The 24,834-nt window shown below is 48.4% G+C and overlaps 13 protein-coding genes across 13 annotated transcripts; 2 read left to right on the top strand and 11 right to left on the bottom strand.

Moving 5' to 3' along the window:
- Positions 1–617: 617 nt before the first annotated feature.
- N7446_007645 (enoyl-CoA hydratase/isomerase family protein) lies at positions 618–1,520 on the bottom strand (the record flags this gene model as incomplete). Its single annotated transcript, XM_058516390.1, has 2 exons — positions 1,398–1,520; positions 618–1,350 (listed from the first exon to the last, which is right to left on the bottom strand). The coding sequence occupies exons 1-2, from the start codon at positions 1,505–1,507 to the stop codon at positions 618–620; spliced, it is 843 nt and encodes a 280-aa protein (XP_058370036.1). The 5' UTR covers positions 1,508–1,520.
- Positions 1,521–1,988: 468 nt separating this feature from the next.
- Positions 1,989–2,479, bottom strand: N7446_007644 (Hsp20/alpha crystallin family protein; the record flags this gene model as incomplete). Its single annotated transcript, XM_058516389.1, has 2 exons — positions 1,989–2,288; positions 2,348–2,479. 2 exons carry the CDS (start codon positions 2,477–2,479, stop codon positions 1,989–1,991), a joined length of 432 nt encoding a protein of 143 aa, XP_058370035.1.
- Positions 2,480–3,116: 637 nt separating this feature from the next.
- On the bottom strand, positions 3,117–3,717 carry tfb5 (TFIIH complex subunit TFB5; the record flags this gene model as incomplete). Its single annotated transcript, XM_058516388.1, has 3 exons — positions 3,117–3,363; positions 3,416–3,567; positions 3,636–3,717. Coding segments are annotated over 3 exons (282 nt in total), but the record flags the coding sequence as incomplete, so codon positions are not given.
- A 624-nt stretch (positions 3,718–4,341) lies between these two features.
- N7446_007642 (putative MFS multidrug transporter) lies at positions 4,342–6,189 on the bottom strand (the record flags this gene model as incomplete). The annotated part of the gene is made up of 6 exons (XM_058516387.1): positions 4,342–4,876; positions 4,929–5,290; positions 5,342–5,500; positions 5,553–5,876; positions 5,927–6,021; positions 6,072–6,189. 6 exons carry the CDS (start codon positions 6,187–6,189, stop codon positions 4,342–4,344), a joined length of 1,593 nt encoding a protein of 530 aa, XP_058370033.1.
- A 373-nt stretch (positions 6,190–6,562) lies between these two features.
- Positions 6,563–8,768, bottom strand: N7446_007641 (alpha-N-acetylglucosaminidase; the record flags this gene model as incomplete). Its single annotated transcript, XM_058516386.1, has 3 exons — positions 6,563–8,292; positions 8,344–8,492; positions 8,542–8,768. The coding sequence occupies 3 exons, from the start codon at positions 8,766–8,768 to the stop codon at positions 6,563–6,565; spliced, it is 2,106 nt and encodes a 701-aa protein (XP_058370032.1).
- A 264-nt stretch (positions 8,769–9,032) lies between these two features.
- On the bottom strand, positions 9,033–10,322 carry N7446_007640 (isopenicillin N synthase family dioxygenase; the record flags this gene model as incomplete). The annotated part of the gene is made up of 4 exons (XM_058516385.1): positions 9,033–9,764; positions 9,832–9,900; positions 9,960–10,265; positions 10,320–10,322. The coding sequence occupies 4 exons, from the start codon at positions 10,320–10,322 to the stop codon at positions 9,033–9,035; spliced, it is 1,110 nt and encodes a 369-aa protein (XP_058370031.1).
- A 296-nt stretch (positions 10,323–10,618) lies between these two features.
- On the bottom strand, positions 10,619–12,762 carry N7446_007639 (putative MFS transporter). The gene is made up of 7 exons (XM_058516384.1): positions 12,252–12,762; positions 12,012–12,188; positions 11,848–11,961; positions 11,772–11,796; positions 11,545–11,717; positions 11,050–11,493; positions 10,619–11,003 (listed from the first exon to the last, which is right to left on the bottom strand). Exons 1-7 carry the CDS (start codon positions 12,533–12,535, stop codon positions 10,649–10,651), a joined length of 1,572 nt encoding a protein of 523 aa, XP_058370030.1. The 5' UTR covers positions 12,536–12,762; the 3' UTR covers positions 10,619–10,648.
- A 458-nt stretch (positions 12,763–13,220) lies between these two features.
- Positions 13,221–13,572, top strand: N7446_007638 (uncharacterized protein; the record flags this gene model as incomplete). The annotated part of the gene is made up of 3 exons (XM_058516383.1): positions 13,221–13,320; positions 13,371–13,485; positions 13,542–13,572. 3 exons carry the CDS (start codon positions 13,221–13,223, stop codon positions 13,570–13,572), a joined length of 246 nt encoding a protein of 81 aa, XP_058370029.1.
- Positions 13,573–13,808: 236 nt separating this feature from the next.
- N7446_007637 (LipA and NB-ARC domain protein) lies at positions 13,809–15,937 on the bottom strand (the record flags this gene model as incomplete). Its single annotated transcript, XM_058516382.1, has 4 exons — positions 13,809–15,311; positions 15,370–15,681; positions 15,745–15,807; positions 15,863–15,937. 4 exons carry the CDS (start codon positions 15,935–15,937, stop codon positions 13,809–13,811), a joined length of 1,953 nt encoding a protein of 650 aa, XP_058370028.1.
- A 706-nt stretch (positions 15,938–16,643) lies between these two features.
- On the bottom strand, positions 16,644–17,737 carry N7446_007636 (TDT family transporter; the record flags this gene model as incomplete). Its single annotated transcript, XM_058516381.1, has 4 exons — positions 16,644–16,796; positions 16,865–17,150; positions 17,201–17,497; positions 17,550–17,737. The coding sequence occupies 4 exons, from the start codon at positions 17,735–17,737 to the stop codon at positions 16,644–16,646; spliced, it is 924 nt and encodes a 307-aa protein (XP_058370027.1).
- A 913-nt stretch (positions 17,738–18,650) lies between these two features.
- On the bottom strand, positions 18,651–19,677 carry N7446_007635 (uncharacterized protein; the record flags this gene model as incomplete). Its single annotated transcript, XM_058516380.1, has 4 exons — positions 18,651–18,919; positions 18,981–19,020; positions 19,080–19,190; positions 19,240–19,677. The coding sequence occupies 4 exons, from the start codon at positions 19,675–19,677 to the stop codon at positions 18,651–18,653; spliced, it is 858 nt and encodes a 285-aa protein (XP_058370026.1).
- A 601-nt stretch (positions 19,678–20,278) lies between these two features.
- On the top strand, positions 20,279–22,028 carry N7446_007634 (uncharacterized protein; the record flags this gene model as incomplete). Its single annotated transcript, XM_058516379.1, has 5 exons — positions 20,279–20,475; positions 20,533–20,649; positions 20,707–21,739; positions 21,791–21,915; positions 21,968–22,028. The coding sequence occupies 5 exons, from the start codon at positions 20,279–20,281 to the stop codon at positions 22,026–22,028; spliced, it is 1,533 nt and encodes a 510-aa protein (XP_058370025.1).
- Positions 22,029–22,630: 602 nt separating this feature from the next.
- On the bottom strand, positions 22,631–24,738 carry N7446_007633 (Zn(II)2Cys6 transcription factor; the record flags this gene model as incomplete). The annotated part of the gene is made up of 4 exons (XM_058516378.1): positions 22,631–22,782; positions 22,840–24,550; positions 24,597–24,633; positions 24,686–24,738. The coding sequence occupies 4 exons, from the start codon at positions 24,736–24,738 to the stop codon at positions 22,631–22,633; spliced, it is 1,953 nt and encodes a 650-aa protein (XP_058370024.1).
- Positions 24,739–24,834: the final 96 nt, after the last annotated feature.

Here is a 24,834-nt window from a genome sequence, read left to right as displayed (position 1 = left end):
TGGGGAAAGAGGGAAAAGGAGTCAAAGTGTTTTGAGAAGATTTTTCAAGAAAGGTGCCTGTTTTTCTCCGATGTTCAAACAATGGGCGATGGGGCTGTAACTAGGGTATCTGTAGTGGCTTCGGTCCTTCGAGTATTAATGGAAAAGGCGAGGAAAAGGAAGAAAAGAAGTAAACTTTACAAGCTCTTTATATGTTCCTTTCGCATCAGCGGGCATTCAAATACGCATCTGGCCAAGTACTTGGACGAATATCTCACTAAGGTACAGTACCTAATCAAAGTATTCGACACTATAGTAGGCAGACGATGATATATTTATTCTGCCGTAGATCCTTGATAGAACCGAGCTCAATTACGACTAAACCCCCGTAGGATATAGCACAAAAGATAGGAATTCGACGTTTGATAGCCTCCTTGGAGAATTACTGTGAAGCTCGCATTTTTCAGGGCCTTGAGAGTTGCCTTGTTCTATTCCCGGGATCTCGGGATTTCTTGCATATGTGGAGTTGGCTGCATTTCAGATTGATTCCTTGGCCAAGACACGGGATAATCATGAGACTGATGGCTTGAAGTGCCTAGAACCTTTGGACTATATACAGTGGATAGAGCAGACGATCGTCATAGCTTCTCGAATGTCGGGGTCCGCTTCTTCAACCCCGATAATAGTGCCGCCGATACATCCTGTGTCTGCAAAGCAGCACTGTTCCACACGCTGGTATAGCGCAGTCCGTCTTGCACAGAGTGGTCACGCGAGTAGTTCAAAATCTCCTTCGTGCCCTGCACCGCCACCGGGCTCTTCTTGGCAATCAGAGAGGCCATTTTGAATGCAGCCGCGATGGTGGCCTGACGATTATCGTATACGGCATTCACAAATCCCACACGTAGGGCTTCCTCGGCGCCGAACTCGCGCGCAGTCAGAGCGACCTCCTTTACCCACCCGTAATTGCCAACCACCTTGGGCAGTCGACTGAGGGTACCGATGTCCGCTGCAAGTCCGATATCCACTTCCTTGACCGCAAATCGGGTGTCCTTTGCACAGACACGCACGTCTGTGGCGGTGGCCAGGTCGATGGCAAGTCCCAAGGAGAAGCCGTGGAGAGCAACTACCACTGGCTTCTCGCAACGTTCAACTGCGGTGATACAGTCCTGGAACTCGGCAATGTGGCGCCGAAGGAGTGCAGCCTTGCGGGCAGGGTCATTCTTCGTCTCCGACGACAGCAGACCCTCAGAAGCTGCTTTGACGTCTAACCCGGCGGTGAATGCCTTCTCCCCGGCTCCGCTGAGGACGATGGAACGGACTGAGGGATCCGAAGATAGCTTGTTGAAGATCTGGGCCAAATTTAACCACATCCTATCACGGTAAGTTAGTCAAGTCGCGAGGATTGGGTCAACACCCACGCTTCAACGAAGGCGTTCAGCCTATCTGGACGGTTGATCTCCACATGAGCCACATATTGATGGTCAGTCGGAAACCGAACAGTAAAATATTCGAAATTGTACTCGGCCATGGTGGAAGTTGTATGAATTAGAGTGAGTGGGAAGAGAGGAGTATAACAACGCGGGTAGCTCCAGCGGACCTCGGCAAGTCTGGGGAACATCTGATGTCACCGACATAGTCACAGTTGATTCGAGTTCTACTATACATTCAAATGCTCATTACAAATTTTCAGCTTCGATAATAGCTGAAATTTTCATTAGAAATGAATCTAAAATCTACAATTCTACGATTTGCAGGCCCTTCACGTGCCGAGGTCCAGCAATAAGATGTTCGGATATCAAAAAGAACGTTGGTAGTATTTGAGACACTAATTAAGACAGTGGATTAAGCTAGACTAATACATATGAAAAGGGATGACACAACGGAACTAGGGGACTAGAGGTGCTCGAATCCCCTTGAACGCGATCAAGTGGTGAAAATAGCAAACAACATTCGTGGCTCGTGTGCAAACGTCAAGCGAGAGATGCGCCGAAACGGTGTAGGCTGACCGTTTACTCAATGGTGATCTTCTTGGTGGTGGAAACAGTGGCCTTAGGCACCTGGACTGACAAGATGCCATTCTTTAGATTGGCCTTGACATTGTCCTGGTCAACGCGAGTCGGGAAGGAGAAGGTGCGCTGGAACTCGCCGATCGCGCGCTCGCTAGCCCAGAAGCGGTGGGTGGGTTCAGCACCAGTCTGCTCAGCTTCCTCATCCTCAACCTGGGCTTGGCGGTTGGAAGTGTTGTAGTCGCGCTCAATGTGGCCCTTTACGACCAGAGTCTGAGGGTCGGAGAACTCGATCTCAATGTCCTTTGGGCGATGCCAGGAAGCTCGCCGTCGAGGTGGTAGGCATCCTTGCTTTCACGGACGTCAAAGCGAGGGGAGAACGAGCGAGCAGAGGGCTGGCTGCGAGTAGAGCGATGAGTATCGTAGTCGTCCAAGAGACGGAAAAGGGGGGCGAAGTCCCCAGAGCCTGGGAAGCTGGCACGGAAGAGAGACATGTTGTATGGAGAGATTGTTTTAGAAAAAGGTTGTATGGAAAGTAGTTGAAGGCAGTAGATTAGCTTTGAAGGTGAGCTTGGAAGATGAGTCTGATGATGAAGAGCTGGACAGACAGCAGCCTTATATACCACAGTTCCCCTCCAGACACTTGCATTGTTCGGCAGAATCTAGAAGGTGCGACAGTATGACCGAATAAACCAGGAAGTGCCAGTGGTTGCTCGCCACTTCTCCAACTTGCTGGATGCTTCTCCAGAATTCGATCACGTGACATGGATATCCGGGGTTACACATCCCTTTGGTCGACAAAAGAGCAGCGGTAGAGTGGCAAGCATGGAACATCCATGGTTCCATGCTATTCATTCATTCCTATGCAGTCTGGAACAAGCTAGAATACACTAGAACATCACATTGCGAAGTGAGATGCTTTGCCACCATCATTGACCCCAAACAAGCCAGTTTTCTCACTCCTCCCAGAATGAAGAAGCCTTGTTGCATATAACATTGTTTTATCGGTTCAAGAGTGATATTTTTGGATAGAAATGTCACCGGTCGGGCGGGACAAGGACGCCAGGACGTCGGGTACCATCATTGCACTGAACGATTGGGATTGTCTGGGTGACATTCGGACGGCATCTGCCATATGACGCGATTTGTGCGAGAAGCAGTAGACGGCAACAGAGCGGAGTACGTGTGGAAAGGTGGATGGTGTTTTGCTCCTAGGATAGTGTCTCGCTAGGCACAAGTCATCGAAACAGTGTGGACCGAGTCATTTGGCATGGAGCGCCATGGTAGTGCTCGAGTGGGATTTCGTCGATATACCTTGTGAAGTATTCAATCATTCGGATTCGGATTCATCCAGCTGCATGATCTTCTCATCAAGGTCCTGTCCAATGTGTGAATAACAGTTGCTGAACAGCGAAGGATTCCTAAGATACCTGATCCAGGCGAACCTTGAGGTTCTCCAGCTGGCTCTCTTTGATGACCAAATGGTTCTCATCATCCAAATCCTCCACTATGTAATCGTGTCGCTCTTCATCGTACTTCAGGATCATGGCCTTGATGGAGGGATCGCACTCTATCAACAAACCTGTGAAGGAGCATGATGTTAGTCCAGAGTGTGACGAGCAGAGAAATAAATATGAAGCGGATACTGACCTCGGACTGCGCGGGGCATGATGGGCAATGAGGATGTGAAGGAAGCAGAGGCCAGAAAGGCGAGGGAGCTCCGACTGGTATGGCAGTTCATAGCCCAGCAGCCTAGATAAAAGGTTCACCGCCTATTACACCTCCTATGATTACAACGGCTTATTACTTTAATATCGACTGTATAGCTATAGGACATGAAAATTTTTTTATCTTTTTACGTCCATACCTTCATATAATACTGTTTACAACCAGGCATAACCTAAAACACTCGACGGTAGATAATAAAGAGGTGAAAAAGAGATGCCAAAGCAGTACGGAAACACAATATAAACCGGTATACTCGATTCGAAGCTTTCGTGTAGAGACTAATACTTTATCAGTAGAACCGCCATATTTTTGTTACTAGCTAATACCTATATTAGGTTCTAATGCTGGCTGAATTCGCTATAAACTGCCGTAGACGAGGTTCCCCGCTGAAGGGTCCCTAGATTTCTTGCTCCTCCTAGATATCCTCTGCGATATTTTGAAGTCTTTCCTTTGATAGTATCACGTCCCTCTCGGCTGGGGACGGCTGTCTGTCCAAGAAAAGCAAGAAATGGAATTCGCAGTGGGGCCGAAACGGTCATTTGCCAAAATAATCGGGCCGTATTAGGGGTCGCTTTTTGTCTTGGAATATTTGACCTTGAGAATCGTAAACAATATAATCTGACAACACTTAATCTTGGACCTCTGAGTCCCCATTCCCCTTATCAGTCTCTGGCGTCCATCCAACCCCAGCTTGGACAACAGTCGAAACTAACGCCAAAATACTTCCCGCCAGAAACAGCATCTGCACAGCATGCTCATAGCTTTCAGTAGCGACGAGACGCTCCGTACCAGTGAGGCGCATAACTGTGGCCGGGCTACCAAGCAATTCTCGCACCAGCTCAGGCTGCGGTGGCAAGCCATGAGCAGCAAAACCAGCCTCGAGAGAGGGTTTAAGGATTCGAGCGAAGTAACCTCCTCCCACCGCAGATCCGAAGCTTCCTGCAAATCCACGAGACATTGCCAACAGAGCAGTGACAATATAATGCACAGATGGACTAGTGAGGTGCAGCAGATGCGACAGTGTGTAATTCATCAATGCGCCGGCAAAGAGCCCGTTCAGGAAGATTACACTGAAATACAAGGCCACCGGAGATTCTGGCGTTGATAGAAAGGAGAGCACAAACGAAGCGAGAGCGAAACCAACAAAGATAATGAGAGAGGAGCTGTAACAAGGACATTAGATCGACTATTCCAATGGCGATCAATGAGACTTACATATAATAGCTCCCCGTTTGACGGATATGCAACCACCCGACAAGCAGACCCCCGAGGCCAAAACCAGCGTTTGTGGGGATCAGGAACAGCCCGGCGGATGCTGGTGACCATCCTCGAACAGCCATGGCATACACGGGCGTGAAGAACAGGATAGACCACCGGGCCATCATGAGACCTAGACCTGCAAGACATGTGAACATCACTCCGCGAGCTCTCAAGATTTTGACTGGGATTATGGGTTCAGTAGTCCATCGAGACTCGGCAACCACAAACAGCCCAAAGAACGGCAGAGAAACCAAGATAGGCCAGACAATTATTTGTGGGGATGCAAGACTGGTCAAAAGAAGAACGACCGAGATTGTCTAGAGACACGTTAGAGGCTGGCATAATGATGATGGGATAAGTTGCCATACCAGCGTCATGGCGCCTACGTAGTCCACCCGCGCCAAATTAGGAAGCAAATATTCCGGTTTGAATGGATTTGCATCGTCGCTAGAAGGTCTGGGGATTGCAAAGAACAGCAATGGTCCTAACAACAAGGCAATTGGGGCCTGAACCCAGAATATCACTCGCTGAAATTGCTTGTTAGAAATCTTGGACCAGATGCGAGAGTTTTCAACGCACCCATCCCAATGTAGGAGCCAGAAGCCCAGCAATGACCGCACCTGACGCGACACCTGTGGTATACCCGCAATTAATCAAGCCAATGCATAGCCCACGTCGCTTCTTGCTGACCATATCTAGAACCAGGATAATGGATGTGCTCATCAATCCACCACTGCCGCAGCCCGCCACGGCCCTCCCGAGAAGAAACACAGCCAGAGTCGGCGCCGCGGCACTGATGAAAAGCCCAAACGCGAGCAGTGTAGTCGAGAAGACCACATATAGACGCGGGGTGAATATCTGGGAGAGTCGTCCGGCGAGGGGCGTAATGCTAGACATAGCAATCTTGGAATTAAGTATTAGATGTGTTATACTTGATGGTTGTAGTGCCATACCATATATGCCGAAGTAAACCACGATGCTTCGGCGAAGGCATCCAAATCAGCCGCAATGTTGGATTGAGCCGTGGTCATCATCGACATATTGGTTGCTGCTCGCCATCAGCTCATTGCACTTGAATTGCCATAAAAAGAAGCGAACCCTGAATAAAGATAAGCACGCCCATCAAGACTAGGATTACCAGTCCCCTCTGAACGCCCAAGGCTCGGGCTTCATGTTGGTTAGAGATCAATGGCGTCTGCTCTGACGGTCGCATCATTTCGAAGAGCTACACAAGTGCATAGCAAGTGAACAGGAATGTAGTTGATAATAAATATGACCGGAGATGGCGGATGTCCCATTTGTAAGCACGCGATAAGGTGACATGCGGGGAGGCTTATGACTTATAGAAGTACATCTATCCAACTATTATATTTCACTTCTATTGCAAGGTGATCGCGGATTATCACGGAATGTACATAACAATGTTCTTGAAACTCACTCAGAGAGCCATCACTTCAGCCCAAAAATAGATGGCCAGTTCCGCGAAACCTGTTTCAGCACTTTCTCCAAGTCAATCTCGTCCCCAGTGGGCTCGGACGCAGACCAAGTCTCGTCTTGCCACTGTAACTCAAAGACCCTTAGGTTGGCTTTCAATTCAGTTTTATTATAAGACGTGGTTGGGGTTGATTCCAGGTATTCGACAAACATGCGCCAACGTGGCACATAATATGAAGAGACCAGGCCCCCCATTGTTTGGAGGCATAGTCGGTGATCTCCCCATTTGGCCCCCAAAGAGTAATTTGATTGCGAGCATTGTATTCAAGCATTGATGCCTGGGATGTGTTGCCTCGTGCCCAGGTCCGCGCCGCATCTATCCAGGTCGAAAGGCGGAAGCTTTTATTGGTGAGAAGGACCGAGTCGAGGTCTGTCAAAAGTTGAACTATTTTCTTTCCTTGTTGTGCGAATTTCGGCTGCGTGGACTGAGAGCTGTTGTACAGATCTATCAGATCTGAGTACATTGGGATGAAAGCATTGTCCAGGACTTGGCGTGTCACATCAACCATGTCATGCTGATACGCCGGATTGGACCACAACGCCGGTTCTGCCTTTGTTGCCTGATACATGAGTTGCCATGCATGGACAAGGACCGATGGGTGGTAGTTGACCGTTGTGCCATGTGTGCCGGCGACATTGGCCAAGTTCCAAAGATCAGGTTGAATGTCAATAATGGACTTGGCGACAGAGAGTGTAGTGAGGTTGGTGTTATTGTACACTGTCTGTCGCATCAAGTCCCAAGCGGTGTAGAGGTCCTGGGGAATGGAATTCTGGCCAGCATATCGGCTTGTCACCCATTTGTGAAAGTACACTTTGGTATCCAACGGAGTCGAAGACCACGCCTGATCAAGAAGTAGGTCATATACAATCTCGTTACCCTCTTGACCTTCAGGGCTGAGGCCATAGCCGACCATGGACGGGGACTCTATTCGTGCTTCCGAAGCATTCTGTGTGATGTTTTGGATTTGCCCATATAGGCCCATGCTGCCTCCAAAGTTGTGCAACTGGCACCAGATCCAAGGCTTGCCATAGTATGAATTTGTTCGCCGCCACTGGGGAATCGATTCCGAAAACAAATCCAGGATCAGCATATCCTCGTTGGACTCCACACCAGACAAATATGCCTCCACTCGTTCGTTGGTCCAAAAGTCGGAGTTGGCATAGAAGAGCCAACCTTGCATCATCCATATGGCATCCGGGTCGGCCTGTTTCAAACTTCGCCAAGTGTTGCTAGTAACATTACGCAGATAGTCCACGTCACCGGAGTAGGGATCGTTCTCGTTGTACTGATCAAGAGTGTAGATGTGACTGACATTCCCGTAGGCTGCCTGCTGCTTGCTAATGAAGCTGCTTTGTAGTTCTGCAAAATGATCGTCAAAGGGCTCGAGGAACGTGTCGTTCGTATATTGAATCGGAAAACCTCCCCAACGCGAACCACGAGCCACGTTAGCATCTGGTAGAACACGACTGATATTCGCAGGAACAAAGCCAGTAAAGCATGGTAGAACAGGCGTCATTCCAAGTTCCACCATGCGGTGAATGATCCTTTTCTGTAAGTCGAACTGCTCATCGATCCATGTCTGGGGAAGATCCCCGTGCCAAGAACCTTGAATGTTGCCAAAGCGATTCCAGGCTTGGAACGCTGGACCACTGAAAAAAGTAGCAATCTCTGCATCGCTGAGACCGATCTCACGGAACACTTCTACGAGGATCTTCTCTTGGCCAACCCAAGCAAGCGGAAGATTCACCCCACGAAGAGCCATCCAGTCCAACTGTAACTCCCAGTCTTCCCAGGCCCAGAAAGCTGTGGTATAAGAGAAGGTGACTATCTTCTGTCAGTAAAGCATGCAATATCCCGACAGCATACGCAATGTACCTGTATTAAAATGATACCTCCACGGAACTGTGCTAGAGCCGTGAATAGGCTTGGCAAGATGAGGCAGCTTGGACGGGACGACGTCCAGTCGGCTGCCAATGAACCAGTAGATGTCAACGTGAGCAACATCGGTGAGATAATGGTGCAAACTGGTGTATAAGTTAGCTTTGTCAACATAAAACTTCAGAGGGCTCCTACCCCGAAGACAATGCGCTCAGGGAATTGCCCTTGACCAAGACTGTGCCATTTGAGCCACTGCTGACAACATAAGAGTCATATTTATCGTCTGTATCATGGATGACATCCAGTGTAAACTGGAAGCTCTGAAGGTGATTTGGAAGTCGACGTTTAACAAGGTCAGAAATGCCCTGCGTGGGCTGCGTGGAACGGGCGCTGGCAGTTGCTGCACAGAACCAGAGCAGCATCTTAATCCAGTGCATAACTGCCATAGAATAGACACTAAGTGTAAGATGAAAAGCATTCAAGGTGTATATATAACTATTTATAAGATGGGACGGCTAACCCCGAGGTTGCGTCCCTTGCGTGCACCCCGCACTGCGACTCTCTCATACAACGTTGATATCTGATCTGCAGACAACAAAAAAAGTACAATCGAACGTAGAAATTGAATTGGACACATCAGAGTAGTCAAGGATAGAGACTAGGTTATGGCGAAAGCTAAATTATCCCTATTCTCGAAATTCTTTCTGCCCCTTCAATGCTTTGGCTAATACCTCTGGATACCATCGCTGCCCAACATCTTGATGACTAGTGACTCGCGCTATGAGTGTGCCCTCACCAATGCTCCCACGGAACATCTCGTTGAATGTTGCCTCTGCATCTGACTTGACCTTGTCATCCTTGACAAGCGCGCGAATATGCTCTGGGATTTCCAGGGAAACCTTGTCGGAAAGATCAAGACTCACACCCTGGAAGACCGGAAAGGAGAACCTCGGCCCTAAAGAGCCACCTTCACTATCTTGAAAATTCTCCCGCCGTAAACTGACGCGGTGAGTAGTAGCCGTGCAGATCCCTCCGGTTAATGCCTCCAGGGAGCGTCCAATATTGATCACCAATGTTCCTGGCACTGGGGGAGCAGGAATCCATGTTCCAGTCTTGTTTTGTACTTCGAGGCCGTGATGAGCTGTTCCCTGTAACAGGAAAGTGAGAAATCCCGAATCTTTATGGGGGCCAACTCCTTGAAAGCTAGATTCCTCAGGACTGGACGCAGGTGGCGGAGGATATTTGATCAATTTTAGCTTATGTTGCTGCGGATTGTCAAAAACTTGGTTCAATGCAGTTGGCGGGAGGTCCAGTGCTTCGGCAATGAGCGTCGGAAATAACTCTGCCAGTCTGCTCACTTCAGACAAGTAGGTCTCGAGTGCTTGTCGAAATCCAGGGATCGCAGTCTCATCGGGCCACTAAGCCGAGGATAATGGATGTCAGTTTATAAGAAAGAAAATGTACCAACATAGAGGTTTTAATCACCTGGTTTGGTCCAACAATGCTTTTATATAATGGCTCACTTGGACCAGGCGCGGGGAGTTCGGTTGCGAACTAGTAACATAGTCAGATGCGCGTTAAAGCATTGAACAAACGCTAGAGCTCTCACTGACATCAAATTGTTCGCGATAGTCAGGCTTTAACGCCGTGATTTCTGCTCCAAGCCTAGAGTAGCCCAAGAAGTGTGGACTGTTTACCATTTCAATCTCCAGCTTTTTCTCGAGCGGCAAATCAAAAAGATCAAGGGCTATCTTAGTAAAATCTTCTTGCATTTGAGCTGGCACGGGTGCATTTCGAAGATAGAAGAAGCCGACATTTACCAGAGCCTCACGAAGGCTTCCCAAAAAGGCAGGCTTGGTGGACGGGGACAATGTTTGCGCGAAATCCAGAATAGGAATGGAAGTGAAAGATGTGCCAGACTGTGTCTAGGTAAGCATGTCCCAGAGACAGAATGAAGGAATGATCAAGCATACCATTGTGAAGATGCGGGTCATAAAATTGACAAAGCTCTATTCTTTCGCCTGTAAAGGCACTGGCATCGAATCTGGGTCGACGCTGGAGATAGAATATGTGAATTACGACTGTGACTCACAAAGAGTCAAGGGAGCCAAGCGTGTCAAGGGCAATAATCTTTCATTGGGTTGTGATGGCGAGCGCGGTTCCGCTAGCCCCGCTCCGGACGAAGCTACAAATATCCCGCTGCAGTTGATATAGATCGGAGTATTAAAACTAATGTATCATACGACCTCTATGTTATTTTCATATACTATGTAAAGCCACACTCTTCCATATTGTGTGCAGATCACAGAATATACCGGAATCCAATAGCACGCGTTTCCAGGTCGTTTGGATCAGAGGAACGAAGATCCTGCGATGTATCAGTCTCATCCAATCGCTTGTTCATATGTATATGGACAAGGCGAATGACGAGTGCCACCAAGGCGACGAAAAGTGCTATCGCAGCGGTCGCACTACCCCCAGGGATGTATCTAGGCCCCGAAGAAGATGGCCACATATAACTGCCGTAAATTGAAGCCGTGTTCCCGATCATATTCGCAATAGCGATTGCAGCTGATCGTTTGACCAGTGGCCGAGGGAAGGAATTAGCCACCCAGGCAATGATGATCTGATATGCCGAGACGGCCCCCATGGGCATCCTGGACAGGTCAGACTTGCGAAGGGGATTGAAGCTCGACAACTTACAGGAACATAGCAAAGAACTTGGCACCGATGTTATTACTCGCAGTAATTATGACGCCTCCAACCACACTGACGATCATCAAGGCTATAATATGTAGACTGCGGTCATTTGATTTGCCTGAACTCCATGTCACGAGCAGCGAGATTAGGAATGTGGCAATCCATACGGGCGCAGTGATGAGAAGAGTCTCAATATTGCCGTATCCAAGTGTCTGCACAATGGTTGGGAAGAAGTATTGGAAATTCTGCGACAGGAGCGAAGTATGTTGAAGTAAAATGAAGAGGTAGATGCGCTTGTCTGCAAAGACTAGAGCCAAAGCCTCTTTGATACTGGTTGAACCAACCTCATCAGCCTCACCGGCATCGTGCATCAGACGCCATTGAGCATAAGCTTGTTCTTCTTCATCCAACCAGGAGGTAGAAGCAGGATAGTTTGGGAGAAAGGTACTACAGAGGGTCAGATCAATAAAAGAGAAGATTAATGCAGACAATACTCACGTAGCGAGAAGAGATATGCCAACCGTGATACAACCCTCGATGACGAACAACCATCTCCAACCGGCGATTCCTTGCGCGCCATCGAGATTACCCAGGACGCCCGCTCCGATGAGACCGCCGAAGGCATTTGCCAATGAGCTTCCTGAGTAAAACCAGGCAATGCGGTGGCTCAACTTTGACCCAGTTAGCTTATATTCTCAGTAGCTACCGAAGGGATGCTGAAGTACCTCCTGTCGGGTATACCAACTGGACCTATTATAAAAGTGAACAACGATCCATGAAATTATATGAATGAACTCTCACATTAACATGACGGCGCCGGGAAAGAAAGGCGCCTCGACAAATCCGAGGAAGAATCGCGTGACAATAAGTCCTGAAAATGACTGAATGGCTGCCTGACAAGCGGAAATCACACCCCTGTGAGGGAAATAAGTATTGGTAATATAAGCAGCTCGAAGATCTCATACCAAATGGCCATTGCAATTCCCAAGAACAACGAAGGTCGAACACGAGTCAGGAGCAAGTTGGAAGGCAACTGCATCAAGAGATAGCCAACAAACAAGATACTCGTTGCGAGGTTGTAATCGGTGCCTTCCATTCCTAGGTCTTTCTCTAACGAGCCTAGACGAGCTTGCGATAAGTTGCTTAGACAGCCATTAGTTTCAATATGACGTTATGCCACTTAGTACGCTGAATATTGCACATACTTGCGGTCCAAAAAGTTCAAAAGATACATCAAGATAAGAAAGGGCAGGAGATGAAAGTCGACCTTGCGAAGCAGACGCCGGGTCATAGTGTGATGCCATTCCGGACTTTTGGACGTATAGGCCTGGTAGAGAACATCTTGTTCAACAGCATGTCCCTTATTATCTGATTTCATCTGAAATTCGATTTGTTCCTCTGCCGGCTTTACTGTAGACATGTCGGATTGATACTGGAGACTGCGTGTGATGAGAGGACACCATTGTGATATATACAGCATCGGGCGCATCGGCACAACTCATCGGCACAACTCCGAGAACTAAGAAACCCCACGGGGGAGCAGGCGGAGCAAAGCGAGGCTATCATCCCCCGTTTGGTCAAAGGGAGACCCTGTTCTTGTGAAAGCGCGGGGAGGCAGGCAAGTTCGGGATAGCTCAGCCCGAGAAGGTCGCGAACTGACTCAGTTTTTGAATCGAGCGTTATAGGTTTGAAGTATGCCACATCACGAACATATTCCATGGGGATCCTAGTCCAGAGAAAACAGATCCCCTGCATCTGGCATTTCGGGAAGTGCCGTGTTTGCCTTTCTGCCTTAATGCCTTATCGCTTTTTCATGCCTGAAGTGGCTGCCTTGTTGCCTTATTATTTGCTTGACCTGTAAGGCAGTCATAGATGACATCATTATATGATCTCACCAAGAGATTCTAGATGAGGATCTCCATATGACCTCAGACCTCCTCAACCACTTATGCTGAGATCTATTTCAGCCTATCTCGATTCAGCACGAGATACCAATGATATCCTCTGCGGGGCAAACCCCTATGATCCGAGCACGATGACGCATTCTATATATGCATGCGCCATGATGGATCTTCGATCGGAGAGTTCCGCAAGCCCTATAAAAAGGTCATTTTGCTCATCTCAGAGATTTTAACCTTTTGAATCTTTATACATTACACACATAATCATTCACCATGGATAAAATTTCTGGACTCGCTTCCAAGCTCGGCGGCAAAGGCTCCCACTCGAGCTCCAACTCCGATTCCGCAGGCCAAGAGGACTATGCTGACAAGGGTGAGCTTCACTATACAAAATTTGCATGAGATCCAAGCTGACAATAACAGCCCTCAGTGGAGCTGAGAAGAAGTTCGGCGGCGGCAAGGTTGACCCCGCGAAGATGCGCTCAACCAACGAGAAGATCACCGACACCGGCCGCGAGCAGTTCGAGAAGGCCACTGGGTAAGTGGTGAAGCTGACAACATCATGACCGAAGGCAGTGCTGATACACTCTATAGCAAGCACGTCCCCGAAAAGTTCTCCAACTAAACGGACTATATCGATCGGCGTTTCTACTTGCGAAGTTTCACCATGAACTCAAATGAATGGACTTCAGACAACATAATGATACCCCTCGCCGGAACATTGGAAATACACGATACTATGACTGAACATGCTTGATGATACATCTAAACTGAAATCATAAATTTCGCCCATGTAACATTGCAAGCATTTGCTGAATGTAGTACCCGAGTATAGATCGATACGTACTTCAATGAACCGGGTCAGTATCTTTGCAAAGAGGAGAGAAATCCTCCTAAACCCGACCCAAGGCTTCGACGGGTGAGCATGGTATTCGCACGACACAACTGAAGCTGATTATTGATACGCTCGAGTGCTGTCGGGTTGCCTCGGTATGCTATAACGAGGCGTTCGAAATATTTCTGGGCAGGCTCGTACTCCCTGGCATTGAAGTGCAAAGTAGCCAGCAGTTCCAACGAGGCTTGTGCTTCAGGATTTTCCTTTCCTCTGCGGTGTTCGACCCAGTTCAGATATCGTATCAACCAGGGAATGGCTTCTTCCACACGGTTGTTGCCGAGCGTGACTTGGAAGCCTCCCTGCACGGCGTACATAACACCAATATTTCCCACGATATCCATCGTCAGTGGGTGATCGGGTCCCAACGTCTCTTCCGCGCTGGCAAGGGCCCTGCGAAGGGTTTCCGATGCTTCCATACCCTGCTGCACAATGCTCTGCCCGCGGCCATAGAGACACAGAGCGCGAATGGAATACGGATGTCCAGGGCCTAGCCCTAAACGAAGCTCATCATAGATCTGCCCTAGCATTTCCACGGCCTGCTGTACATCGGGCTGGAACCGCATAGTGATTAGCGTATTTCTGTCACCGGATTGGTTGCTAATGATGTATTCCAAGGTATCCAGCGCTGAAGCAAATACACGAATATGAGTTTCCCCAAGAAGGCGCTTAAGAGTTTCTGTGAGCTTTTCAGCGGCCATAACGGCGTTTTCCCGACGGCCTAGGGAATGATACGCCCCCGCCAGTCGGCGGCGAGTGTCGCAGGTATCCAAGTGCTCCTCGCCGATATTGATTTGTTGACGAGCTAGCACGTTCGCACAAACTGACTCTGCCTCTTGATGCTTGCCTTGTTGACACAGAACTTCCGCGATCAGACTTTCAGTCTTCATCGCAAGGGGATGCTTGCCCCCAAATACGCGTTGGACATTATCAGACACCCATTGACACCATTCATGGGCCTTCGCCAAGTAGTGCGTCTCCAGCTCAACGAGTGCTAAGTTATATGCCACTGATAATGTGCTGAAGTGGTCTGGTCCGAGGGTGCGCAAATGCTCTTGGAAAATCTCATACTCAACGGTTCGAGCCTCATCCCATCGAGCAAGATTCTTAAGTTCCGCGGAGCGAATAGATCGTGGGTCATTGTCAGAGGCAGTGAACATGACTCCGGTTACCCTTTGAGTTGCCGGAGGTAGCCGCCCTTGCGTTTGATATGGCGTGCTACTATTAGAGTGTATGCGCGGTGGTATCGGCGGTGGACTGGGTCCAGCACTTTGCGGCACAGGCTGTGGAATGAAGCCATGTTCTGACAACAGTGCCTGGTCGACCAACTGTTTGATATTCCCCTTAATCAAGCGGTACATAGGCCCTCGGGTGCCGACTTTGCACATCTGCGAGTGATCTGCATCGAGCTTCAGCTGGGTTTCACGGAGACCAGATAGCCCAAGCACCGCAGACTCCTCATCCACAACTAGCTTCAAGTCCCAGTATGAGTATTTATTTGGTGTAAAACGGTACAGGGGAAATACTCACATGGCTGATGGATGCCGGACCTGCTCCGCCTAATTGCACTTCCTTTCCTTCGATAAAACTGACAACACGATAATCCTCTAATTGATGCCGGAACCTATCGGTCATCTGTCTTGTGAAGAGTGAATTATGCTCCAGACAGTCGAGCAGATCATTGCTGGCGTGGCCTTTCGAGACAAATCGGGCCACCCGGGCTGCAATCTTCCCTAGTTCAACAGCTTTGGCGCCACGATGAGGAGTCCCGAAGAAAACAAGCCCGGAGGTTGCCGAGCGAATAGCCGTATATTTCGGGTCTTCTTTGGCATTGAGAAGGGCCTGAAACAATGAGTACGTGTCAGTTAAATGATACGCCAGAAAGGAGGAGGAGCATGAACTGACCTGTTTGATCACCAAACCACCCAAACTATGTCCAATAAAGATCACCTTTGGTGGAATTGTGCCCTGAGATATGAATCAGATGCCGGGTATAGTACTGCTTGGCGGAGCTTTGCTTTACCATCTGGGGAGTTCGTTCCATATCAAGAAGATTCAGAAGGGTATTAGCGTGGTCCTTGATGCTTGCCGTGGACATAGTCTGAGGGTGGGTGATGCTTGAATTATAGCCATAGACAAAGACTCGAGCATATGGAATATCTTGGGCAAGGAAGTCTGTCGGCCAGAATTTTCCATTGGCATGGGTCCATGTTTCAAACGGATGATCACTCCGGCCCCGGGGATTCAAGCCATGAACGAAGACAAAGCTGAAGAGAAAAATAGGTTCAGAATATTTTCATAAATTGAATCAGTCGGGGATGTTCATACTCGACCTTGTGTGACTCGATCGGAGAGAAGACCTCCTGTAAGAAAGGAAACTCATACTCCCCCGGATCCTATATTAATCTTTTAGCCTTGTCTCTATCAATATAGAGATATAACAAATCCTTACCATTCTCGAAACCTCTACGACGTTGCCGAGGAGTATATGCGCAATATGAAATCGATAAAAACAAGCGTCCGTCCTTGAGAGATACCAAGTCGGAGAAAGATGGGAAAGCAAACACGAAAGCAAGCTGAACAGGTGATTGTTCTGCTTACTTCTTGGCAAAATAACGAGGTATTTAGTCCGATGCACAGCCTATCCTATCGGGACATCGACATCGGCTAGTATTGCCTGGTTTGTGACTATGGCGCTGCTATCTCGGACTCTGCGGGGTCATCCGATGCGATGCATAACACGCATGGTATTGGTTGCACTTTGTATAAGATAAAATAAACAAGTCGAACTCAGCTAATGATTCCTATGCGTGCCGATCGTCATCCCGCTCAGCCCCTTCTTCCTTGAGCGCCAGGTTTTGTAAACACGGAGCACAAAACAGAGTACCGCGCCATGCTCCATATGCTGTCCGTGATGCCACTACTGTCCAGAGTAGCAAAACAGCACCACTCAAAGCCTTTTAATTGAGTCAGTTATTGTTTGTTATGGTTCTGGTTGAAGCAAGGGAAAGCGAGGGACACATACGGTTCCAAAAACCTTGAAAAACATGAGATCCAGCTCAATACCCAACTCCATTGTGTTCGCCGCATAAACCCCCAAAGGAAACGTAAATCCCCACCAGCCCATATTGAAAGGAAAAGGAGAGCTGTACAAAACTGTGGCTAGGGCAAATACGAGCCAGACCAAGCCAAAGCTCCACATCAACAGGGATGTGAAAACGCCCAAGACATATGCCATCCGGCCCGCGATGGGGTCTAATATTTGGGGATCCTGCAACAGCACCCGTGCCACTTTACCCATATAAATGATGCTAGTGGCGTATTAGCAGGCATCTCAGGGGTCTAAAGGCATCACGCTTACCCAAAACCACCAAAGCCAAGAGGCCCCAGGGGCAGAAAGCAACTCACGATCATTCCTCTGGATGGAAGCTTGTGTACTGCCAGCCGCTGATAGTAGATCACTAATACCATAATTGCCAAAGGAGTGCCCATACCCCACAGGATAAAAGACACGAGTAAGGTTCCCAACGCGTGTTGTTTGTTTGGTAAAATATGAGCAATTTCTGCACCAGCACCAGCTGCCACAATAGTTGCTGCAATTGGCAAAAGTTGGAGTGCAGTGATCCGATCGAGCGAGGTGATATAGCGTTGGGATATTCTGCAGCGGGGTTAGCATGTTATCCATTTCAAATTTCGAGACAGATGCAGACAGAATAAAGGACAGCGACAGGGTAACAGAAGCTGCCGCTACCACATCCAACATCCAACAAGCCCACGCGACGGTTACACTCCATTCTCCCCATAGCGGCACACAGACAAAAACCCACATCTCAATGAGTGTGGCAAAGCCCATTGGGATCGTCGCTAGGAACAGTGAGTTGGTTGGGTCCTGAATCATCACGAGCCATATCTCAGGATACAAAGTATACCGAACGATGGAAGTGATAGACGCCAACAAAAACAATATTAGGTTGAGCACGAAAAAGACAATGGAGAAGTAGTAAAGCACTGAAGTATCAAAAGGCACCGAGTTCATCAACACCGACACGATACCTGTACCCATCGTCACCGCAAACCATCTTTAGAACAGAGATGCATATATTAGCTGCAAAAAAAGGGGAAAAAAAGCCACCATGGCCGAGGGACATACGATGGACTAAAATTCCGTACAACGCGTCTCCACCCAACGTTGTATTTCGCCGGGCCTCTTCTGCGAGAGGTCGTATCAGCTAATTTTGCCATATAATTTGGTTTCTTGCACAAGGTTACAAGATTGCAAACAGTCGTAAATCTGCACAACAGCAGGAAATATCCAAATTGAAAAAGGCAATTAGTTTCTGCCTTAGGCATGATTCGGCCGAGTCGGATGTCGCCGAGGTGCGTGGCGTGAAGTATTAGAGAAAAGTCCATTATGGGAGCATATAGATGAACGAGAATACGCTACCGCATCTATTTAGCATATTGGCTTGTCCGGCAGCTCTGTGGTTTAATACTGTTGACATCTTTTCTTGCTACAAGTTGAAAGATGTGATAATATGACCATAAATGGACACATGTCCCTACATAGATTCATGCTTATGCATCTAATGCTAAGGAGGGCTAGAAACAGATGTAGTGAAAAAGAAAACGCAAATCCACTACAAAACAAAGCATGAGACAGAGAGAGAAACGACCGAAAAGGACAATTTATATATTCTCGAAATTCTACGAGTAGGTGTAAAGTCACGAGCAAATACTTATTTTAGAAATGGAGGGATGGAGAAATACGAGACAGAATTGTAGGTATTCGCATTCAATGCAACCAAAAATGTTCACCAGGCGCCAACAATACCCGCGATTGGAATGTCAATACCACTGGTATAGGAACTCGCATCGCTCAGTAGGTACACATAGGCCCCACCCAGCTCTCGTGGATCAGCCAAGCGTGGCATACCACCATAGTATTGCATCTTGAGATCCCAGTCTGGGGCGGTCTCCACGTAATAGGTCATGGCAGTTCGTACAAATCCTGGGGAGATGCTGTTGACGCGAATTCCGTGCTTGCTCCACTCCATTGCAAGGGTATGACACATGTTTCGAACTAAAGCAGGGACGATATGTCGTGAGTGATAGTTTTGTGAATAATTTCATGAAGCACTTACCGGCAGCCTTAGTTGCTCCATATGGCGCAGAGGGGGCGGCCTAGGGAAACACGGTCAGTCAACTTGATATAACTAGCCACAGATATGTCTCATACTTACACGGTTAGGCCGATAAGAAGTCATACTCGATGTCATTACAATAGAGCCCTTAATCCCGAGCTCAATAAACTTGCGAGCGGCGATTTGCGCACAGAAGTAGGCTCCAAATACCTAGCCACGAATCAGATAATTGACTAGCCAATTAAACAGGGATACTCACATTGAGATTGAACAACTGTTCCAATTCGGGGCGCTCAAATTTGAGGGCGGGCTGATGTTTGGTCATGCCCGCGTTAGCCACCAGCCCGTCAATGCGACCCGTCGCTTCAACGACGTGATTGATAGCTTTCTCCACACTTTCCTCTGATGTGACATCGGTTTGTATAAACTGAAAGTTTGGGTAATGCTTCTGCAGAGTGGCAAATTCCTCTCCCGGCTCCATCAGATCGAATGAGTACACATTTTTCGCCGAGTTTGCCAAACAGACTTCGGCAATACCGAGGCCAATGCCGCGATTGGCACCAGTGATGGCGACAACTTTTTGTGTCAGAGTAATCTGCCAGCTGAAATCATTGGCGGGCAGGGTGCTCAGGTATGGCGCGGACGTATCAGACTTAGTGGCGTCTGGCGCGACATTTTCTGTTGCAACGGGGGGCATAATGGGGATATGAAGTAGAACACGTTATCTAGACAAGTGAGAAAAAAGACATACGATGAGATCGAGCGTCTTTAATAACAGAGCAAAGTGAGCAACTGACACTGCACATGCGGTGTCCACCCCTCCCTTAGCCTGCATCTTAAAAGATGTGGCGATTGACATGTACAGTACTTCGGCTCGAGGCGTCTTAGCTCCGCAAATGGATTCCTCGATTGAACGGACAAAGGTTGGGCCGTGTGGTACTCCCCGTAGGCACTTGGATTGGCGAAAAGCACTTTGAGAAATATCAAAGGACATAATCATGCGTATTACGAGATATGGGCACTTACCTATAACGAGCAAATTCATGTGCAAGTTTTAGTCGACCCAAGACCCCGGATTTTCGTCCTCGTTACGAGCTCGGCACGAGGCAGAAACAAGGTTTGTGGAGTATTTTGAGGTGGACACTATCAACTAGTTATATTGCATGCGACCATAGAGGCTCAAGATATCCAATAGTGAACAGGGATTGGAACCCTGACTACATAAATATCATGGGGTCCGCGCAAGTAACGCCGAGAGTTTTTACTCGCTCTTTTTATACAGTAATCTTTCAGTCCCAATGAAATCGACTTCGATGAATTCCTCGGACATGAAAGACATGGCGAAAGCCGGGTCCGAACAAATTGAACATGCCAGCGTGCACGATGCACCATCCTTCTCTCTTGAGGAAGAGAGAGCACTGATCCGGAAAATAGACCTCACTCTACTTCCTACGATTTGGATCATGTATCTTCTTTCCTACATGGATCGCACGAAGTATCTGCTATTTCTCCAATAGCATTCGTAATAAGAAACTGACAACACCACCCTTAGTATTGGCAACGCAAAGATTTCAGGAATGGAAACAGACCTCAATCTTACCTCAAATCAATATTCCACGGCATTGGTGGTATTCTTTGTTGGATATGTGGTGTTTGAAGTCCCGAGCAAGTCAGTTACCCATTAATGGATCTACCCTGATTCACACTAATGAGTTAATCCAAACAGCCTTGTCTTAAGTCGCTCCCGTCCATCGATATTCCTCCCAGCAATAATGGTGATTTGGGGGGCACTGACCTGTGTGATGGCAGCGGTCAAGGATATCAAGCATCTTGTTGCCCTTCGGGTGATGATCGGGTGTGTTGAAGCAGGGTTTGCACCTGGTGTGTTGTTAGTACTCTCATCGTGGTATAAGCGTACAGAACAGTCCAAAAGATTTGGGGTGTATATCTCTGCGGCGATATTATCTGGTGCGTTTGGTGGGATTTTGGCTGCCGTCATTGTCGACAATCTCGAGGGAGTCCATGGAATACGTGGATGGCGATGGCTGTTTATTGTGGAGGGCGCTGCGACCATAGGTGTCGCGTTGATATCTTTGTTCATCCTGCCTGACTTTCCAGCCACCTCAAGGCGACTTTCGGCGCGTGAGAGGGAGATCGCAGTGACTCGTTTAGCCACTGAGAACGTTACAGCGATCACAGAAGACAGCGAGCGATTGACGCACTGGCAGGCCATTGTGGTGTCGGTGAAGGACTGGCGTACTTGGGCATTTACAATAGGTTACATGGTGAGCTTCGCTTTATTCCTATCCGTTCCTGGTTTCTCATTTGCTGACTACGATTATCAAAAGGTTATCGTCGGATCTAGTACTCTTTCATACTTTTATCCTACGTTAGTCAAGGGACTTTTTGGACATGCGTCAACGGAGAAAGTCAATTTTCTGACCGTCCCAATCTACGGAGTGGCATTCGTATGTACCGGAGTTACTGCTTATTTCAGTGACAAGATTCCGACATGGCGTGGAATGGTCATTGCAGTCTGGCTGGCCTTTTCGTTGGCTTGTTCAATGACAGTTTGTGCTGTTTATAACTTCACAGCTCGATATGTCCTTTTGGTACTAATGGCCGCGGGACTCTGGGCCACAAACGGAGGTACCTTGGCATACGCCTCTTCTGCCTTTGCTGGAATGAACCCAGAGGCCCGGGGTGTTAGCCTGGCTTTGGTCAACGCCTTAGGAAATCTGGCACAGATTTATGGGTCGGTATGTGTGAAAGCCCTCCGGTTTGAAGGCCGAACACTGACAGTATAACAGTATCTCTTTCCTGATAGCGATGGTCCAAAGTATCTCATGGGATTCGCCGTAATCTCCGCCATGCTAGCATTAGGGGTTGTCGTTTTCAGTTCGCTGCATATTTGGTTTCGTCGCCAGACTCGTCGGTGAGAGAGGACTAATCGAAAGACAATAAAGGACTGTTTAATTTACTTAAAGTTTCAATGCCTTGTTTTCCGCGCAACGCCATGTTGAATTCAGTCACGCTTCGGAGATCTGAAAGGTATGTACACTTGCACCGCCCATGTACAGGTTCCTGAGATAATCGTACTCTATCACAATTTTGCCTTTTTTACTTTGTTTTCCACATGAGCCTTTTTCCAAGTCGCCGTTGGACCCTCTTGTAAGTGAATTTAGTTTATCTTGTAGATTTGTATTTTCGAAAAGAAGACTATGACTATGATAATTATTGTCTCGTAGATAACCAACTACGTTAAGAAGACTGCTTGTCCTTCTATAAAAGGGACAAATCTCGCGAAAATGAACTGGCTGCGCGCTAAGAAATCTAGGACCTCGCGATCCAGTGAGTGTCCATTGATACTGAAGCGAGATGCGGCACACATGCGCGACTATTTTATAATACCCAGCGATCAGTGGATATAGGTATATGAAGATTCAGTGACGCATCGAGCCTATCTGGATGAATACTATCAGGATTTTCAACCGTAAAGGTTTCGGGGAAAGCGGAAAGAACGCGAAGATTCTCTCAAGGATCCACTGCAATGAAGTCATAGACAGGTCAACTTGGATGGCAAACCAAGCAACGTAGGATAATCTGCTGGGACATTTCAAAATTTGTGTACAGTCCAGGTGGCACGGACTTTATCTGGCGAATTCAGAATATTCATCCTTGGCATATTCCAGCTCAAGTTCTTTCCGCAACGATGTTATAGGCCAACGCAAGCCCCTCTGATGAGAGTCAAGGAGATCTAAGAGTGCCAGCCGTTCATGGGGCGTATAAACACACATACCCGCTGGCGAATGTCCGTAGTTAGGTTAGCAAGCATGCTGTATCTGAAAAACAGACTTACCTCCAAAGACGCACTGCAGAGAGACAAGGCGGGCCGCGCTGTCGCCAACATCCACTGTTCGTGCAATGCCACATATAGTGTTGACAGATAATGTCAGCAGCTTTTGGGCCGCTCGATAGTCTTCAAGGCCTCCCGAGGAAGGACGGTGAAGGATCACCAAGATACGGGAAAGGCTGTGGACTTGTAGCGAAGCTGCATAGGGCGATGGGTGAACCCAAATTGGAGGAAATATCTGCATCCCAGAAACGCCAGGAAGGCCAGAAACGCTAGGAAGGGGACTATATTCCGGAGGTAGATAGTCGTGCCGCTGCTGTAAAAGATAAAGCAATTCACTGCCGCGTTCAAGACGCCGAGGAAACTCCACTGTGTCTTGCTCGTCTTTGGATGCGTAGTTTACACATCGTCCAAGAAGCCACGTCGCCCGGGTGGCTAGTTCGGGAGCGGATAGCATCGATAAGGGCTTCTTTGGTTGCCAAAAGCTAAACACCCGACGACGTTCCCTCATAGCGACCCAAACATCCTGCCTTAGCCAAGCCCACCAAACAGCCTGGCGTAATCCACCCGACTCTCCATCATTGTCTTGAAATCGTTGAAGCCAAAAAATCCCCTTGAGATGCCGCTCCCAGTCCTGATTAGATCCGTCGATCATCTCATAGGCGCTAATCAGGAGCGCCGTTGCAACTACCTCGTGGCTGCTAGCGTAGGAAGGATGTGGCATTGCTTTGTTCAGACAACGCAGAGTTTCGTAGTAATACTGTACAGCTACATTGCGGTCAACCGTGAATATGTTGTTGGGGCTTTTAGACTGCGAAGGCCGTCTGTCATCTGGCCCAAGAGAGTCAACAGTGCCGAAAGGCCCCGGCATGGAAGAACCAAGGGATATGTGGCGGGCCGTGAAAGCTAGCAACGCTCTCATCAAGCCAGGGCTCCGTAATGCAAATTGTGGCACGGTAGTCGAAAAATGCCTAAGCGGATCATAGAAGTCCAGCCATTGGCTTGAGAAGCGCACAAAATGGGTAAATATGCGGCGCTCAAGCTCTGACAAGGGGATAGGAAAAGCGGTCGTCCATGAGGGAGAGTCATTATGTAGGGAAGATTCCTCTTCAGTTGTGTGTGGAGCAATTTGTCGTTCTATTCCAGTGACCCTTGGGAAAGCCGCTGCTTGAAAGCTCTCTCGCTCTCTCCAGCTGCGTGGCCGTAAGTTTGCACTGTTGCGTGGATCCGTTTTGTCCTCGACTGACCGTACATCTGGAGAGCGTTGCAGAGGCGATAGCAGAAAGCCTGTATCTGAATTTGCAGCATCTCTAGCTAGCAGCTCAAACCAGCTTAGAGGCGCTGCCCGGGTTGAGGTGACCGAGATGTCGGTCCCGGGCGACGGAGCAAGAATATGTGGTGAATCGGAGCTTGGATAGGCTGGTAAACTTGGACCAGAAGGCTCAGGATCGCCTCTCACGGTGAGAGGAGAAGCATGAGAGACTTGTAGATCAGGGTGGTGCCTCTCTTGTTGCGAAGTCTTCTCTTGATCACAGACATCAACAAGTATTTGCAACGGAGCATGTACATGGGGCCGAACAGGATCATTCTCTGGAGGGGTCTTGCCCGTCCGGGATTGAGTCAAGTGCCCATGCCTTGAGATACTGTGGGCTGTCTCTCTGGGCGCATATACACAAGGTCGATTGCCTTTTACGCAAGGGCTACACTGTGGCTGTGCCTGAGACGGTTAGATGTGAGGGGTCAGCTCATGCAGGGGATCATACTTCGTCGCATTTCACATGGCGTCGCTTGCAAATAAGACTAAAGTAGGATGCGTGTGAGCGACGTTAACAGAATCTGGGGATATGCATACCAGCCGGTAGTGGCTCGAAGACCCCGTCCTCGGGACTTGCGTTTTCCCGTCATTGAAATAAGAGAAAGTGGGGGCAAATTACCGTATCGAGGTCTCCGCAATATCGAGGAATGTCCGAGTCGATCATAGCAGTGCAGCCATTGGCCCGA

Source organism: Penicillium canescens, assembly GCF_028828765.1.
Source record: "Penicillium canescens strain IBT 15451 chromosome Unknown utg000005l_segment0_segment0, whole genome shotgun sequence".
In the NCBI taxonomy this organism is placed as follows: Eukaryota; Fungi; Ascomycota; class Eurotiomycetes; order Eurotiales; family Aspergillaceae; genus Penicillium; species Penicillium canescens.
This window is presented reverse-complemented; position numbering and strand designations above follow the sequence as displayed.